General features: G+C 53.9%; 1 protein-coding gene and 1 long non-coding RNA gene across 3 annotated transcripts in view; one reads left to right on the top strand and one right to left on the bottom strand.

Annotated features, from left to right (window-relative positions):
* MGAT5B (alpha-1,6-mannosylglycoprotein 6-beta-N-acetylglucosaminyltransferase B) overlaps positions 1 to 19,031 on the bottom strand; it is a 76,006-nt gene that overhangs the window by 12,221 nt on the left and 44,754 nt on the right. For both annotated transcript variants that reach the window (XM_023651945.2, XM_070225949.1), the window contains 3 exons: positions 13,119 to 13,250; positions 11,636 to 11,769; positions 7,345 to 7,475 (listed from right to left, as the gene is read on the bottom strand). In XM_023651945.2, the coding sequence (XP_023507713.1) occupies positions 7,345 to 7,475; positions 11,636 to 11,769; positions 13,119 to 13,250 (397 nt within the window). The remainder of the gene's footprint in view (positions 1 to 7,344; positions 7,476 to 11,635; positions 11,770 to 13,118; positions 13,251 to 19,031) is intronic.
* Positions 15,474 to 16,601, top strand: LOC138916102 (uncharacterized). Its single transcript, XR_011422802.1, has 2 exons — positions 15,474 to 15,654; positions 16,367 to 16,601. It is a non-coding gene; the product is annotated as an uncharacterized lncRNA (long non-coding RNA).

Below are 19,031 nucleotides of genomic sequence, written 5' to 3' on the forward strand. Positions count from 1 at the left end.
TCTTGCAGGATGCCATCAGTGGACATCAGAATGATTGCTAACAATTCACGTTTTGAAACTTAAAGCGTGTAAGTGGGAGCCGTCCACTCCGGGGAATGGCACGCGAGGCGATGCAGGTGGGCCCGGCCTCGGAGAACCACCAGGAACACGGGAAATGGAAACAATCCCGCGCAGGCCCTGAAAAGCCAACCCAGGGTGAAGAATGACGAGGCCAAGGTCCAGAGAAGGAGGAAAGGAGGCTGCTGAGGCCGGTGTTGGGCTCAGCTTCCCCCAGGGCCACCTGCTGAGGCCAGGGCAGCATCTAGGTGACTGAGCGGGGCTTCTGGTGGCCTCACAGAGCTGAGGACAAGTCAGAGCTCAGGGCTGCTAGGAGGGGGAGCCCCGATGGAAATGCCCCTCTTCGGGTCGGAACTCTGGGGAACTACAGTCTGGAAGAGAGGGCAGCCCGGAGCCGGGGCAGCCCCTCCAGGCCTGAATCTGTTTAAATCGTCCAACCGCGGTCACTGATTGAGGTGATGCGGATTGTAGGGCCCAGCCACGAGCCAAGATAAAGGCAGATTCTCTCTGGAAGAAGACAGCGTCATCCTTGACCTCACATTATTTCTATAATCTTTCATGTTCCTTTTCCAGAACTTCCAAAAATAAGAAAAGGAACCAATAAAATCCCAACCAAACCCCAGCAGGGATTTTGTAGAAATTGACAAACTAATTTTAAAACCCGTTTGGAAACTCAAAGGGCCTAGAACAGACAAAATAACTTTGAAAAAAGAGAAGAAAGTGGGCATACTTATATTTCCTGATTTTAAGACTTATTATAATGCTACAGGAATCAAGACAGTGTGATTCTGGCGGCAAGATAGACAGACAGATCAAGAGAACGGAACAGAGAGTCCAGAAATAGACCCACACATGTACGGTCAATTGACTTTTGACACAGGTGCAAAGACATTTCAGTGGAGGAAAGATGGTCTTTTCAATAAATGATCATGAAACACTGGATATTCATATGCAAAAAAAAAAAAGAAAGAAAAGAAAAAGAAGTTCAATCCATACTTCATATCATATATAAAAGTTAATTCAGAATGGATCATAGACTTAAATGTAAATCCTAAAACTGTAAAACTTATAGAAGAAAACATAGGAGAAAAATCTTTGTGGCCTTGGGTTAGACAAAGATTTCTTGGATGTATCAAAAGCATAATCCATAAAACAAAACATTGGACTTCATTGAAATTAAGAATTTTTGCTCTTTGAAAGATGCTGTTAAGAGAAAGACAAGCCACAGACTGAGAGAAAATATTTGCAATGCTTATATCTGATAAGGAACTTACATCCAGAATATGTAAAGAACTCTAACAAATCAATAATAAGAAAATCACCAATTTCTAAAATGGGCAAAATTTTTGAAAAGATACTTCACCAAAAAAGATATGTGGAAGATAATAAGCACACAAAAATATCTTCAACATTGTTAGTCATTACAAGGGATCACACGTTAAAACCACAATTAGATACCATTGCACACCTTTTAGAATGGCTAAAATTAAAAAGACCGACCATGCCAATTATTGATGAATTTGTAAAGGGACTGGAACATTCATGTATTGCTGGTAGGACTGTAAAATGTTACAACCACCTTTCTTAAAACATTAAACATAGTTCTCCAATATGACCCGGCCATTCCACTCCTAGGTATTTACCCAGGAGGAAGGAGAACATATGTCTGTACAAAGATTTGTACTTGAACGTTCATAATACCTTTATTTGTAATAGCCAAATGCTAGAAACAACCCAAATGTCCATTAACAAGCGGATGGATAAACAAAGTGAGGTGGAGCCAGACAATGGAATACTACTCAGCAATGAAAAGGAATGAACTATTGATAACATGCAACAACATGGATGAATCTCAAAACAATTATACTCAGCAAGAAAATCCAGACAAAAATGAGTATATACCCTATGATTCCATTTATATAAAATTACAGAAAATGAAAACAAATCTATAGTGTCAAAAATCAGATCATGGGTTGCCTGGAGATGAGGAGGAGAGGAGACGGGAGGAGGGATGCCAAAGGGAAAAAGGAAACATCTAGGGGAGGTGGATATGTTCACTATCTTGATCGTGGTCAAAGCTTATAAAGTTATACATTTTAAAGATGTTTAATGCATTGTATGTCAATTACACCCAATAAAACTGTTCAAAGTGGATTTTTAAATTAAAAAATGTAAATACTTTTGATTTAAAAAAATCAAGTACTTGAGAAGACAAGACTATATGATCAAAACCCAAGAGAAACAGACAATAAAAACAGACTCATAGGAGATCTAGATGCTAGAGTTACCAGACACAGACTTTAAGATGAAAATGCTGAGTATGGTCAGGGAAGTAGAAGATAAAATTTGAAACCAAATGGAAATGCTAGAAATAAAAAACAGGATGGCTGACATTAAGAATTAAATGGATGAATTTAACAGCAGATTGAATATAGCTGAAGAGAGAATTCATTTAGTGAATTTAGAACAAAAGAAATATCCAGAATGAAGCACAGAGAAACTAAAGTGTGGAAATTACGGAGAAGAACGTAAGAGACAAAGGGGATACAGCGAAGCCCTAGGAGATGTGCAAAGGGAGTCCCGGAAGTAAAGGACAGAGACTGGACAGACGCAGCGCTCCGAGATCAGAGCTGAGAGTTGTCTAAAACCAGCAGAAGAGCAAACCACAGATTCAAAAAGATGTGCAAACTCCAGGTAGGATAAAGCAAAAGAAAACCACACTGAGGCAATCACAGCAAAACTGCCGAATGCCAAACAAATGGGAGGCTCTACGGCGGCGAAGAGATGAAAACTACCTTTAAAGGAACAATCAGACCACGCTGACTTCTCAACAGAGATGACAGGAGCCAGAAGCCAAGCTAGAATCCTGTTCGCGGTGAACGTATCCCCTAAGACGTTTCTAGAAAATCAGAAGCAGAGCGGACTCAGACTGAGGTTGCTCTTTATGTGGGAGGATCATGATCCCAAATGGAGGCTCAGAGATGTAAGAAGGAAGACAGGGCAATAAAACGACAAACGTGGGTAAATGGAAATGAACACTGACTGTATAAAACAATAACAATAACATACGGTGGGATACAGAACACAGCCCACAGAGCCGCCCCCGTGGTCTAGTGGTTAAGATTCGGCGCTCTCACCGCCGAGGTCCGTATTCGCTCGGTCAGGGAACCACACCCCCTCGCCTGTCAGTTGTCACATGGTGGGGCCTGCGTGTTGCTATGATGCTGAAAGCTATGCCAACGGTTTCTCAAATACCAGCAGGGTCACCACGGTGGACAGGTTTCAGGGGAGCTTCCAGACTAAGAGAGAATAGCAGTAAGGACCTGGCCACCCAAAAACACCGGCCATGAAAACCCCGTGAATAGCAGGGGAGCAGTGTCTGACACAGCACCGGAAGGTGAGAGGCTGGTGCAAAAAGACGGTAGGGTTCAGCTCTGCTGTCCACAGCGTCGCTAAGAGTTGGAATCGATTCAACAGCACTGACAACAATAAAATATGTAAAGAGAATTAAATAGGTTGCGGGGGATGAAATTATAGCATTTTAAGGTTCTCTTATTACCCAATAAAAGGTAAACATATTTATTTATTTTTAAGTATTTTTAAAGTTTTTCTTTTTTTTTTCCCCTAAAGATTGGCACCTGAGCTAACGTGTTGCCAATCTTCTTTTTTTCCTTCTTCTTCCTCTCCCCAAATCCCCTCAGTACATAGTTGTATATTTTAGTTGTGGGTCCTTCTAGTTGTGGCATGTGGGATGCCGCCTTAGCATGGCCTGACAAGCGGTGCCACATCTGCACCCAGGATCTGAACCCTTGAAACCCTGGGCCGCCGCAGTGGAGCGCGGGAACTTAACCACTCGGCCATGGGGCCGGCCCCTAAAAGTATTGATTGATATTAGACTTTGATAAGTCACAGATGCATGTTAAAATCTTTAGAGTTGCCATTAAAAGAATATGAGAGAGTACAATTAGTCAGCTAAAGGGGGTGGATTTAAAAATATCAATGTAAAAGGAGATCAGTAATAAGGGGGAAAAGAACATGAAACAGGCAAGAAAAAGAAACAGAAACCAACTAATAAGACAATAGATCCAAGGCCAAATATATCAGTAACCACACTAAATGTAACAGGGCTACTTATGATAAAACTGAGTGATGCTCATAGAAAAAAATCAAATCAAAGATGTAAATTGTGAAGAAAATGTTGCCGAACCCCCCACTCCACTTCCTAACCCCATTCCCAGAGGCAGCTACTATTGACAGCGATTACTAATAGTTTCTTGTGTAATTCCCTGAGCTCTTTGGTGCATTATAAGCATATATACATTTTCTTTAAAACACACACAGAAATGCACAAACGCATGTTCCATATACTGTTCAGTAACTTTGTTGCACCTAATCGTATATAGAATACACACATGTGTATTTATGTACGTAAACAAAGTTTCACAAAAGAAATTTACTCGATACATATAAGACCCTCTAATACCCTTTTATTCTACTGTTTCTACGTTATTCTATTTCATTTAAAAAGGCTAATGAAGACTGAGTTAGACAAAGACAAATACTGATGATCTCACTAATATGTGGAAAGGAAAAGTCGAACTCATAGAAACAGAGGGAGGAACGGTGGTCACCAGGGGCTGGGGTGGGGACGCGGGGAGAGGTCAGTGAACGGGTCCAAGCCTCCAGTCACAGGACGAACAAGTTCAGGGGTCTGCTCTATGGCACGGTGACTGGAGTTAATAATACTGTGTTGTATATTAGAAATTTGCTAAGAGAGTAAATCTTGCGAGTTCTCATTGCACCAAAAAAAAAAGAGAGAAGTATGTGAGGTGATGGATGTGTTAATTAGCTTGAGTGTGGTCCTCATTTCACAATATATATGTATATCAAGCCATCATATTGTACACCTTAAGTATATACAATTTTTCTTTTGTCAATTATAACTCAGTAAAGCGGAGGAGAAAAAACGAGAGCTCTAAGCTGATTTCAAAGTTTATCAGTGGTTGCAACCTGCAGTTTCGAAAGCCCCCATGGTGCCCCCAGAAGGGTCTTCTGAAGCCTGGAACGTTTCCTCCAGCAGCAAGGATGGGTTTGCCCTGCGCCTGAACCAGCTGCCTCTCTTCTGCCCCCGACTCCCACTGGCCGGGACCGGACGCTCCGATGAAACAGCAGCATCTGAGCCTCAGGCTCCAGCTCTGCTCTCCAGGGACTCGGCTAAGAGGGCCCTCCGACAGGACAGCCGGGCCGATCCTGCCTGCTGCTCCCACAAGGATGCGATGACCTTTCGTCATCCTCCCTTCTCCCTCCTCCACTTCTCCGCCACCTGGTCCCCTGAACTCTGGATGGCATTTGTCCCAGGATGCTGCTCTCATTCTTGTCTTCATCCAGCCACCTCTGACTTCCTTTCGTCACACAGACCAGAGCAAAGATGTCTTTTTTTGGAAGCATCTTCTTTGAGGTCTTTTGCCAAACAGCGTCGCTCCCGGCTATCAGAGCAGCTCCTGCGCTGGAGATAAAACCTTCTCTGCCCGGACTTCATAACCTCTCCCTCCCTTGGGGCAGTTCCTTACCAGTGTTTTCTGGTAAAAGCAGACGAAGTCTGTGCTATCTCCCTTCCCAGCGCCCCGGGCTTCCGTGGCAGCCAGCGTGTACGGCGTCATATGAAGATGACCTCTCGCCCCTCTTGCCACACCCCACGGTGGGCATCTCAGCCCAGGTCCTGGACCTTTAGTCCTGCCTCCAGAGCTTCTCTCTGCCACCGTCCAAGCCGTCATAACTAGGGAGGCGAGACAGAGTCGGAGTCCAGCGTCCTGGCTCTGGAGTTAGACGTGGGTTTGAATCCCAGCCTGTCACTCTAACCTCGTGCCTGGGTTTGCTCACTCGTAAAATGGGCATGACAGCACGGAGGACCTGACTCCCAGGGGACGGCTAAGTGCGAGACTGTATGTGAGCCTAGGACACAGTAAGTTCTGGGTGAACCAATATTAGCCACCGCTATGACCTCCCAGACCACGGAATGACCTCGAAACATCTCCCGTCTCCTCGGTCCTCAGTCACAGAAGGCCAGAGCTGAGCTGGGCACATGGCTGCCTGGGGCAGAGCCGCTTCCAGCATCCCCTGAAACTGGGCATGGCCACGGGACCGGGATCTAGCCAAGGGGCAGCATGGGCAAGCGAAGCATGTGACACTCAGGAAACCTCCCTAAGTGTGGCCCCTCTTGCCCCTTCCTTCTTGCTGGCTGGAGTGCAGACATGAGTGAACCACGAGGCAAGACTGGGGGTGGAAACAAAACCAGGGGTCCACACGGTGAGAAGACCCCGGGAAGGTCCTCACCAGCCCTGGACCGACACCTCCAGAGTTTACGAACAGAGGTCAGGAAAGAAAACACACTTGTGAAAGTCACTATTACTGGGGGCTTTCCTATGACAGCTCGGCCTAACCCTAAGCGATACAGTGCGAGAATCACTGAATTAGACCATCATGGAACAAACAGGCCCGACCTAGGGTGCAGGTGCAGCTCCACATGGTCCCCATGATCAGCATCTTTATTATTAGCCTTTACCTTGTGTCACCTGCCTTAGGTCACCAGCCCATCCTGGGAGCTGCCCTGCCCCATGCCCTGCCGGACCTGACCTCTGGGCCTGCCTCTCCGCTCACAGAGGGCCCCAGAGAAGCGCCTTCCTGGGACCCCGCTGTCCCCATCACCCTCCTCCCCACCTCGGTCCATCCACAGGAGCCACGAACCCCAGAGAGCCCGTCTCGGGAGGACCCTCGGGGAGACCCTGCAGAGAGGGGCGGGGAGCAGGAGGTGGAGGGAGCACGCGGCAAAGGGTCACCATACCTGGAGCTGCCTCGTTGCCAGCGGGGCACAGAGAAAAGAGGAGAGAGACCAGGTCAGTGACCGGCGAGCAGGCAGCCTCCCACACAGGCAGCACCCCCCAGGGTCCCCACCCTGAAGATGGGGCTCCAGTCCCTGGGCCTCTCCTGCCTTCCCCACTGCCTCCCGTCCTGCAGAACCCAAGTCTGGCCTAACCCGCCCACCCCCGCCAGGCTTACAGTGTTTACTGATCCGTCCTAGAGCGGGTGGAGGGTTAAGTCGCAGTCCTCGATAAAGGACATTTGAGTTTGTCGCGGAGTGGGGCAGGGAGGGGACAGTCACCAGCCCGCAGCCTGAACCTCTTTTCTGACCGTTAGTGGGGACGTTTCCCACCGTCCAGGCTGGGGTGGCAGAAGGGAGCGGGATCCTGGCGGTGGGAGTCCCTGGGGGCCGCGGGCGGCCACACTCACCTTCCAGATGCTGGCCTCCTTGCCGTACACCACGGCCATGTTGCTGGCCTTGCCGCCTCTGACGAGCTGCTTCTCCGTCTCGTTGAGCTCCTCGGACACGAAGCCCATGAAGGAGTTGTCCGGGGTGTGAGCTGCAGCCAGACCACAGGTCAGGACGGGGGTTAGCAGACAGCCAAGGACACGCCCCGGGTCTACCGGGACCGGCCCCGTGGGAGGGGTCCCCGTTCTGCAGGGATGGGGAGAGGGGCTGGTGGGGAGAGGGGGCCGATATCCATCAGCGCCCTGGCCCTGGGCTTCTCCCTCTCCCAGAGACTGCCACAAAGCCTTGGAGCAGAAGGAAACCTGAGAGGTCACTTAGTGCTCCTTGCAGGTTTTCAGACGAGGAAACTGAGGCACGGGGCCCTTGCGACCCCGCCAGAACCCTGCTCTCGTCAGTCCTCCTCCCCCGGTTGCTCAGGCCCACGGCTTCCGCTCCCTCTTCTCTCTCACTCCAGGGCATCCGTCAGCAGGACCTGCCACCCCGGGTGGGGCTGCTCACCCCACCCCTTCACTGCTGCCCTGGCCCGGCACCACCAGCTCTGTCCTGGGCCACTGTGACCGCGGCCCCCCATTTCTGTGCTTCTCTTGGTGTGGTCTTTTCTCCCAGGCAATCCTTTCAAATTTAGGTCCAATCAGATCCCTTCTCTGCACAAAACCCTGCAGCGGCCCCATCGGCCGAAGTCCCCACCACAACCCGCAGGATCTGCCCCCAGACCCAGCGGGGCGCACTCCCTCTCTCCACACAGACCTTTGCTCACGTGGCCTGCTGAGTGGTCCTTCCTGACCCTGTCAGCCTCTGTCCCCTCCCCCTGCTTTGTTTTTTGTTTGCTCACTGAGCAGACATAAAATCACACATTGATTCGTTCACATCTTATTGTTAGAATATAAGCCAGGAGCACAGGAGCTCTGTTTGCTCCCATCTGTGTCCCCGGCACCTGGGAGGGCTGAATGCATGGACACATCTTCCCTCCTACCCCTTCAGGCTTCTCTCCCTGCTGGTCCCTCTGCCCGGAGCGCCCCTCCCTCTTCTCGGATGAGAAAATCCTATTCAGCCTTCAGGGCCCCACTCAGGGGTCACCCCCTCCCGGAGGCCTTCTCTGGGGCCTGCCTGCCCCCCGCTTGTGCCCCGTCCAGGGGTTACGTCTCTGTTAAAGCGCAGGTCACACTCTGACTTCTCAGGGTCCCCAGAGCCCACCAAACCGGGGGCCAGGGGATGCGTGTGACCTCGCGCCCCGTTCGTCGCGTGCTCAAGGGCCATCCCTGATTGGCAGCCTGCCGCAGTGGGACGGGGCGCGGGCACAAGGGCCATCCACCCGCAAGGCACCAACCCCTCCTCCCCAGGGAGAGGACCTGGATACGAAGGTTTACTGACCCCATCACCTCGGCTCTCCCTGCCCAGGTGGGAGAGGCTATGCAAGGCAGGCCGGCGGCAGCCACGCATTTCCAGGACAGCCATGCCTCCAAATACCCTATTTCTTCATTTCAGATCTACAGTTATCACATTTTAGCATTTGTGCAATTGGGATTTATACTTTAATCCAGTGTGTGGATTTAAGGTGGTATTTCTACCCACTCTGAACAGCCACAAAAAGCCATAATCGACATCTGGTGCATCTCAGAAGAGGCGATGGTTTTCTGTGGAAGGGCCCCAGGAAGCTCACGGATTCTGGGTCTGAAAATCCGACCACTGTACGGACGGGCGTTTGCTGGTTGCAGAAAAAACCCTCCCTTCTCTAGAGCTTCAGAGGCATAAGGAGGGGCCCTGGAGACCTGGAATTATCTCTGCGATGGTTGGGGCATGGGCAACTCTCCTGTCTCAGGAGGCTCTGCACAGGCCGGGGAGAGGCCCCAGGAGAGCAGACTAGACCCTCCCTGACCCTGTTTGCCTGCCCAGCCCCCATCCTCCCTCCCTCTCCTCTGGCTCCAGCTGCAGCTACCACCCAGGCCTGTGTCCTCAGTTACCATTTCCTCGGAGCTGAAGAATCCCTCATTCCACCAAGTCCACCAGGAGGGACAGGGTTAGAATGCAATTAGCTGAACTCCAGTGCGTGGGCCAGGGAAGTATTGCAACCAATTAAAATCACAGGGACCATTAAGCAGAGAGCTCCTGGGGGCAGGAGCAGGAGAGGCGGCCGGCCTCCCAGTTAGCTCACCGGGGAATCCACCGCTCGATGGGAGAGGGGTCTGCCCAGGAATTCCTTCCTGGATGTGGTACATCGTTAAAACCCACAGGCCTCTCTGGTTTTCGTTCTCTCTTTCTTTAATTTATTCAATCAATTAACATTTTCTGAGGACCTCGATAGGCCCCAGGGAGATAAAGATAAATCAGTCCGTGGCCCCTGCTTGAGTGGTTCATAATCGATCAGGGGGAAATCAATGTATAAGTCAGTGAGTCTAATACACTTCAGTGTACAGATTTAAGAATTATAAAAATAGAGGTGAAGGGGCAATACATTCTGCCTGGAATAGGAGATGAGGGCATCAGTGGAAACGACAGTAAAAAGAAGAGACATTTGACTTGGGGTTTTGGAGGACGAGTAGGAGTTTGCCAGGTTTGGAACTCCACATTCAGTCCTCATTTTCTCAGTGGGGATGATTGCAGAAGCTCCGAACCCATCTCCTGCTTCCCCCTCCTTTACCACTGCCCCTTTGACCATCTGCAATCTGCCAGAACAACGTGCCTCAAAAAACTTTTTCTCCCTGACATCCTCTAGCTCAAGAATCTACAGCGAATCTTGAATTACAGCATCCGATGTAAACTAGGAACCTTTGCTAAAAGGCCCTGTTCCTCTGCTCCCGGAGCCTCCACGTCCCTCTCAGCAGCCTCAGACCTCAGGCTTCCCTTCCCCGCGAGCTCGTTACCCAGGCTCTCAGCTCCGTGCTGCCGCTCTCTGCTATCACATGAGCTGTTTCCACAGCCTGGCGCATCACCACCACCCTCAGGACTTTCCCTCCAGAAATCTGCTCCTGGGGCCCCACCCCACGCCAGCCGCTCTCCTGGGAGCACAACGTCATCAGATGAGCTGTAGTTCAGTCACTCTTCTCTTGGAGAAGCCTCATGCAACCTTGAAATGGGCCCTGGGGAGGGAATCTGGTGCTCACAGAGCTGTGTGACCTCACATGGGACGCTCTACCTCTCTGGGCCTCTCATTTGGGCTCCAAGGAACCATCCTAACCTTCTGGGATCCAAACAAGCCATGATTTATGTATTCAGATGCCTCTAATACAGAGCCTGGAGAACAAGTCAAAAGAAGATATGAAGCCTCCGAAACTGCATGAATTAGACAGGCTAAATAAAGATCAGACGCTTGACTTAAAGCCAGGCCCTCAGGACCCTGCTCAAAACCTGGCTTGCTTTTAATTTAGATACAGTCCCAACGAGAGTGCTTGTTGGCTTCCTGACCCAGAGGCCTCAGAGCTGCAAACGAGCCGCGGAAGATGCTGCTGGAGGCAGCAGCACTGACGGCGACGGCCAGTGACAGCTGACGGCCCCGACACGGAGGAAAGGCACCATTAGCGAGGGGACACAGCTCTGAGCATGTCTGCCGTCCCCGGAGGCCGGCCTGTGCGCGAGATGGGGACCGGCCCGGAGGCGTCAGGAAAAGGGTAAACCAGTCCTGGCTCAATGTGTTCGGGAGGGCTCAGTGTGCGTGTGTTAGAGTCTCATTACAAACGGCTAAAGCTCAGCTCTAACGGGATTCCTCGCCCGAAGCCTTTCATCCGAGGGTCTCCACGGGGCTCGGCCCACCATGCCCAGTGTTGGAGCCCACCGGAGCGGCTGCATTTCCAGAAGCTTCCGGTTCTTTCCACATCCATCTTCACTGCATCTGTCCCCTCCGGTCAGAAAAGCCCGCCCATCCCGCTCCTCCGCCACCCGCCGAACTCCTCCAGTCCACTCTGGGACGCCTCTCTTTCTGGGACGCCATGGGATCCTCAGCTCCGGAACCGTGTGCTCAGTGGCTCTCTAGAGCAACATGTGCTCCTGGAGGGCAAAGGCCACACCCTCCTGGGGTCACGACGGGAAGGTCGCTGCATTTCTCCTGAGCTGGGTGCCTCCCGATGTGGCTGCACAGCGGCTGAAAGGGGACGAGGCTCCCAGGGAGGCGGACACCTGGGTGGGTCCCAGCCCCGCACCGCCTGGCCCGGGAGAGGACAGAGAGGGAAGACGGGGCCCGGCCTCCCCCGTGCCACCCTGCAAACCACGGGGAGGCCCCTCCGCCCGCTGGCCCACTCCAGCAGCTGGGACACTCACGGAACATGGTCATGAACTGCTTGGGGTTGAGGTTCCAGTAGCCCCAGTTGGTTCGGTAGCCGTGCAGCGTGGCGTACTCCTCGTGGTTGTATGCAGGTTCCGTCCCAAAGGTATCGATGACCCGGATTCGGCACCTGGCCCCCCCGGGGACCAGGAGCCAGGGTCAGTCCCTATCAGCATCTCCCTGGGCTGGGCTGGGGCTGGCCAGGCTGGGGGTGCTGTAACTGGCCGCTGGGTGGGTCAGGGTTGGGGTCAGACACTACCTGGCTGTGTGACTGCAGGCAAATGCCTTAACTTCTCTGGGTCAGCTTCCCCATCTGTCAAGTGGGGATAACAACAGCCTAGCTGTCTCATGGCCATATGGATACACCTAAACCGTGGACTAGCTCGGACATTATCAGTTATTACCCCCGCCTCAAGGGAGCCTTGGGGGGGGGGGGTCTCTACTACTGCCCCAGGGGTCATCTCTAGGATTTGCACTTTCCTGGGCAGGGAGCGGCAGTGGCTTGAGTCCACAGCCCCTCTGCCCAGGGGCCTGACACCCCGACATGCCTGGCCCACCCGGGCTGAGATGCAGAGGGGCAGGGTGAGGGGACTAGCCACTGCTGCGGGCCCACCTCAGGGAAGGCAGTGCCTCAAAGTCTCCCCTGCAAGTGTGGCCACTGCAGGTGGACTTCCCACCTGGACAGAGGCTCCGTGTGATCCGAGGCTGCTCTCGATGGGCACACCCCGGGGAGTGGGCCCCTGAAGAAAGTCGCTGACACTCAGACGCCCCCCACAAGGAGCTCCCTCACCCCGAGTCCTTCCCGGTGACCCAGAATTGTCCACAGACTGCTGAGGTCGGCAGCATTCCCCCGGAGAAGGGGCAAGGGGCGGGCGGAGGCAGCTCTGGTGCCTGGAGAACATGCATTAATAATAAAAGCAATAACGCTGCCTGGTGCTTTTTTTTCCCTAATAAAATCATGTGGGATAGTCAATGGGACTGGAGCAAATGTAATAAATAGCAGGGCTCTCTGTGCTAAATTAAGCCCTGCATCTGCCGGCTGCAGAGACCAGAGCGATGGTATTGGCCTTCCTCCAGACCAGGAGGGGTGGGGGAGGAGAGAGGGAGGGGGGAGGGGTGCTGGGCCCCCACATAGCACAGGTCACGCCCGGTCACCTGTCCTATTCCTTCCTGCAATTGCTCCCCCACCCCCCATCTAGGCGATCTCTGACACCCGCCCCCTGGCTTGCCACGCACAGCGGGGTAGTGGAGCGACTCGCTGTGGCTTATTAATTGTCACCCAGCTGGCCAGGAGGCAGAGCTGGTGGGAGAAGGAAGGTGGTGGGGAGGGCGGAGGGCCGAGGGCGGGGAGAGCCTCCCTCCACGGCAGACCGGGGACAACACGATTCTCCCACCTGGGGACCAGCGGGCACGAGGGGGTGGGGCTCAGGCCGGGTCGGGGGCTGCTGCATGTGCCACTGCCCTCCACTATCCCCTCACCGGTACTTCTTGAAGGAGAGTCCCATGTGCTGCTTCATCTGCTGCAGGCCGTGGTAGTCGGTGTAGACGAGGTCGAAAGGCAGCGGCACGGTGAGCGGACAGTTCCCCCGGCCTGGCGGCACCCCTAAGTTACTGAGAGAAGAGCCCTTCAGAGTCTGATCCCCAAGAGGGACCCACAGGCAGCAGAAACCCACGGTCCCCATCACCCCTGCGTTTGGGGGACCTGGAGCCCACCCTGATGACACACAGGGAGGGGTGCCGAAAGGAAAATGAGGCTGGTGCATGAGTATTGGCAGATTCTCGGGAGGAAGCAAACAGGGCGGCCGTGTACACTTGTGTAGGTTTTTCATGGCACAAGAGACTCCAATGAGGGGCAAGTGGGACTGAGATCCTACTTGCCAAGCCGTGTACTGGCCTGGGCTCCCTGCCAGGTGGAAGGGGCGGCTTTTGCTAATTCACACAAATGTGCTCCCTTCAGGGCTGTGTCCACCCAGAGGCAGCACCTTTATCCAACCAACGTTCACAAAGCGCCAGGAAGGCCCGCTCTGGCCCTTGGCACAGCATCAGTGTCTGGAGCTGAAGGGTCCCAAGGCTCCTGCCTCAGCAGATAAAGTCCTGCTGCCAACCGGCTTCCTGCCCTCAGAGCTGCCCAGCCCTGCCTCATGGGCGGACGCTGTTGCTGGGTCACCCACACGCAGGTTTCATCCGGGCCAGGGCTGCCTCTGCGGACCCCGTGCTGGAGCCCATGGGGCATCTCACTGGAGCCTCATGGCCCCCTCCAGAATCGGCACGTCTGCTCTGTCCGCCTCCCTGGAGACGGGCTGGAAGCCCCCCACCAGGCACCCGCAGCGTAAACGCCTTTGCCCAGGGCCCCTGCGCGCCACCCAGGAGGCTCCGCTCTGCCCGACCGCACAGCCGCTGCAGGAGGTGAGGAGGCGGTTGGCTCGCTCCCTCCGAAAGCCTGTACAGAGCCCCTGAGTCCGGCAGGCAGTGGTGTCGGCCCCCGAGAGCAGCCCCCCTTTCTCTGGGGGCTGCACAGCAGCCTGACTCCCCCAGTTCCCACCTCCCTTGAAGGCGTCCTAGCGAGCCCCTTCGGGGATCCATGCCACAACCAGCAGACTCGGGTGGGAGACTGCGTGCGAGCTTTGACAAGTTCACTGGCTCATCAGCGGCAAAGGGCCACCATCCACCTGTCCCTGGGTCATATTTCGGGCTCCCTGAGACACTTTGAGCCAGGTGGAGAAGTGCCGCCTGGATGGCTTTGTGCTCCTTGCTCACGCTCAGCCTGTCACCATCAGGAGTTGGGGTGGGGGCGCTGTGTACCCCGACCCCTGAGCACAGCCCACAGCGGCGCCTTTCCAACGAGGTTTACAGTAGAGACGACTGGGGGTCGGGGGGCGGGGAAGCTGCATGCCAGGGGGACGGAAGCGTCAGGTCCCCGTGCCCTGCAGAGAGGGGCCGCAGGGGGGCTTTCTCTGTGCCTGCTCCCACCAACCAGTGCGCCGGTCAACTCAGCTTCCCCCACCTGGCTCCCCTCGCTACGTTAGAACCTCGGCCGCTAAGTGCAGAGGGGAGTGCAAAGATCTAATAACCACTCTCTCCTCATTTCTTATGTCTAAAATTAAAAATGGCCAAGGGCTCCCCGATCCATCCAGCCAGGCCTCCAGTGACTCGCTTCTTTCCAAGTGAACCGCCATGCAGGGGTCTCAAGGCCAGAGCTTCGAAGGCAGGCACACGTCTAAAGCTTTTTTGTCAAAATGCCCAGAAAGCCAAGGAGTATGAGCACAGACCCCAGGGGTCTGGAGCCATCACAGGAAACAGCTCCCACAACCTGGAGGCTCCGTGAAATGCTTGGTGGTATTTTCAAGTGTCGGGCGGATTTTGCATCCTAGGCTGTAGGACGTCCCTGTTGTTTTCCTCCAAGCATGGCTCTCTCACCCCCAAACTTCTCCAGTAAGAAGCATCATTGCATCCCAGGTGTCAGAAGCTCCAGGTAGCCGACGCGCCCCCCCCCCCCCCCCGTCCCTCTCCCCGCCTCGCTCCCCTCAACTGAGAACCACAGACAGAATGACAAAGCCATGATCCCTCTATGGCTTCCCTGCAGAAACGAGGAAGGGGTGGCTGCTCCTCCCGCCTGAAAGGTCTGGAAGGACGAATTAACAGCTCTGAAAATATAAACGGTAGGTGGGTCTGGCTGTGGCTACTTGCCCAGGAATATGACTGACTCCCCACATTGCCTTTTTGGTTGGTTACCAGGCAACATGGGGTCCCTCTGTGGCCATTTGTGGTGCCAACAAAGTCACCGGGGCCTCCTTTTGTTGCCCCAACACCGATCACACCCCTGGCCCCAGCCCCAGACACCAGGAGGGCCACTGAGAGGTCAGATGAGCAAGTCACAGCTCTCTCCTGGGAGAATGACCGCACACGGATGTTCTAGGCTGGGTCCCATCCTCTTCATCTTCATGGCTAACGTTTTGAACACAGGCACCATTCCACATACTTTCAACTTATTGATTCATCAACTCCTGCCATCCGGGTAACAGCCCTGCGAGACCAGACCCATTCTCATCCTGCTCCCCTCTTTACAGATTAGGAAACAGAGAGGTTTAGTAATTTACCCAGGATCACACAGTCAGGAAGCAGCAGAGCTGGGATTGAAACCCAAGCAGTTGGGCTCCAGAGACCACACTCCCCCAAGCCAAGCTCTCCGGCCTTCTCCTGCCCACTGGACGTCAGACAGGACAAGGGGGGATGGTCGGACCACAGTGACATCCCCAAAATCGGAACCCTGGGGTTGCCAACAGAAATTTGGCTCCAGCCCCAGTCTTGCTTCTAACCTTGGACGAGTCAGGAGCCTCTAAGAATTTCATTTTTCTCATCAGCCAAAGACAAATAAAAATGGCTGCCTTGCAGGGTTCTTGGTAGGATTAAGTGAGGCCAGGGGAGTGGAAGTCCCACGAATTATTATTACTTTTAGTCATCAGTTCCTCCTTCTGAATTTCTGAGTCTGGCAGCTCCTTTTTAACCGGCCCCCCAACACCCCCCCCCCCCACTTAAAGCCCCGTCACTTCTCACCTATAATCTTGAGATCATTTCCTCTCTGTTCTGCCTTCCTCCAGTCTTGCCTGCCTCTTTTCTAGAGAGATCTTTCCACAGTATAAACTTGGTCACATTGCCCCTGGGTTCTGATCCTTTCCAGAAGATTTCTCATTTCCTGATCCTAACTCAAACCTCGCCTCCTCCTCCAGGAAGCCTTCCTTGGACCCATGGACGGAGTAAGGAACCCCTCTCCCAGCAGCCAGTGCTCCCTCTGCTCCACCCCCAGACTCCCCTTTGCACCGTCCTGAGTCACCTGCTCGTCACTGGGGCCCCCTGAGAGCCGGGCCAGGTCATCTTTGAAAGCCCAGAGCCGGGACAGAATCTGCCTCAAATATGTATCCATTATGTTCGTGAACGAATAAACTAACCCATGAGCCTGGTGAACCCTCGAGGAAGACACGGTTTAAAGGTTGAAGATTTGGTCAAGAAAGGCTTAGTAGGAAAGAGGAGGCAGGCGAGGAGAGGCGCCCAAGGACGATGGGCGTCTCCGAGGGTTGTCGAGCTCCCAGCCCCTCCAAGGGTGAGTAGCGTCCTGATTAGATTGGACACAAGTGGCCACACGCACCTGGTCCAAGTCTGAAACGACATCAGGCAGGAGGCAGAGGCGGAGGGACAGCCGGCCCAGAGACGACAGGTCCCCTTTCCAGGAGGAGCCACACAGTCTACTCAGCCCCAGAACAAAGATTCCCAATTTAAGGAGACTGCCATGGAGCTGCCTCCTTCCTCTTGTCGCAAGGAATCTGAGCTCGCCCGAGGAGAGCCAGAGGGTCAGCCACTGGCAGGGGCTGCAGCTGTCTCACTTGTAATGTAAGTTCACTTTTATAGGCAATTTTACGCTAAGTGTTTGGCTGGAGCAGGGACATGAACTGAAAACGCTGTCTCCTGACAACCTTCAGCCAAAGTGCCCCGCAAGGCTTGGCTGCACAATCCACCTTCCGTGCTGACGCCTCCAAAGGCCCTCGTCCAGATGCCCTCCCAATTCTAATGCCAAGTTCCTCAGTTCTCTCTGGGGGGCTGGCCGGTGAGTCGGGGAGAGGCAGCATCTCCGAGTGAAGGGGCCTCAGGCGCACCCACCCAGCGCCCTGGCCCGCACCTGCCCCACCAACGCCAAGGAAGGGCGGGAGTTTATGTGGACTTCACAGGCTGGGCAGCTGGAATGCATTTCGGAATGTCCCCAGGCCACCCGAGTGGGAGTCTAAAGACAGATGACAGGGCTGAGGGAAGGGGGTGACCTAGGGAAAGAGAGCTTCTCTAGAGTTCCCCTGGTTGTCATCTGGCCCCTGCACCCAACCCAGATTAACCCCCATGAAAGCCAACCTGTGGGGGGAGGGGCGGGAGTGAGCGAGTGGTGGCGACAGGTTCAGCTGGGAAGATGTAAAAGCTGGAGAGATGCACGGTGGTGATGGTTGCGCAACAATATGAATGTGCTTAATGTGACTGAACTGGACACTTAAAATGGCTAAGATGGCAAATCTCATCTTACATGTATTTTACTACAATTAAAAAAAAAAGCCAAACTGTCCACACTCATTGGGGCTATATCCAGCCCCACCGGACATGCCCAGCACCCGCCTCCCAGGGGCACCCACGTCCCATCTTCTCCAGGGCCCCTGCCCTGGACTCCCAGCTGGCCACAATGTGGGCGCTCAGCAAACATCTGGGGAAGGACCGACATCCTGTCCGTCACTCTTTGCTAATATTTCAGAAGGTAGGATGGTTAGATGCGACAAGCAGGGAGGGAAAAAAAAAAAATCTACGCTTAACGAGAAAATAAACTCCCTCAGCTGGGAATCAAAACGCTGAGTTGCGGCACACTGAAAAGCGTTCCCGGGCGTGCGCCGCGGCGAGAAGTTGCTGGGTGGCCTTGCACACTCGCAGAACCGTCCTGGCGTCCACCTCCACGCCCAGAGCCTGAAGCCGGGACAGATCTCCACGCTCCCTTCTAGGCTGAAAATTCTCTGGCTTTATTTCTCCCTGCGCCCGGGGTCTGTGGCTGGAAATAGTCTCTCCAGGTAGTGCTCAAGCTCCGGAACAAACTCTTCTCTCTCCCTCTCTCTTCTTTGTGTGGGAAGGACCTAATTAAAAGGAATTCTCAAAGTGCTCAAAGATCTTTGGCTCCAGGTGTAAAGTGCTCCCAGGCACTCCAGCCTCCCCAGGTCCATCTCGATACTCGGAACACACGGGCTGGGGCAGCCCAGGACGCTCTGTCTCCCGGGGGCCTGTCACCCTCTGACCCCATCCAGCGCCCATCGCCTGAGCACCGCGGCATGGCTCCTGTCCCTCTCCCCCGGCCGTCACTAGAGCAGAGCACTGCTCTTCCCAAGAGCACGGGGCATAAAGAAGGAACCCGGAGTTACCTGGGCGGCTAACGAGCTGCTTTGGGAAGGGAGGAAGGGAGGTTAGGGTGACTAACGAGGAAGGAATTCTATTCTCTTGCAGCGTTTTCTTCTCTTGCCCAGGATGCACTGACTTCCTGTGCCCAACAGAAGCAGGCTTTGACGCCGTCATGATGGGCCCGCCCTCGGCTCCCGTCTCCTGAGAAGGTAGATGTCCCGACCACAGCTAGGGAGAACTGCCAGGTCCCCAGTGGGGTTAGGGCTCAGAGGGAAAGGGAATTCAGGGGAAAAGCAGATGGGAGCACATTCCAGCCGTGCCTCAGCCTCAGCCGAAGGGCCCATAGGGAGCATGGGCCGAGGGCTCAAGGGGCAAACACAGGGGCAGCTCCTCCCCCACACCGGGGTGGGGGTGGGGGGTGTGGGGGGCTGCTGGTTGTTCACAGCTGAGCTTCCTTCCCCGCATTCCTTCCTATCAAGC

This window comes from Equus caballus, chromosome 11 (genome assembly GCF_041296265.1).
Source record: "Equus caballus isolate H_3958 breed thoroughbred chromosome 11, TB-T2T, whole genome shotgun sequence".
In the NCBI taxonomy this organism is placed as follows: domain Eukaryota; kingdom Metazoa; phylum Chordata; class Mammalia; order Perissodactyla; family Equidae; genus Equus; species Equus caballus.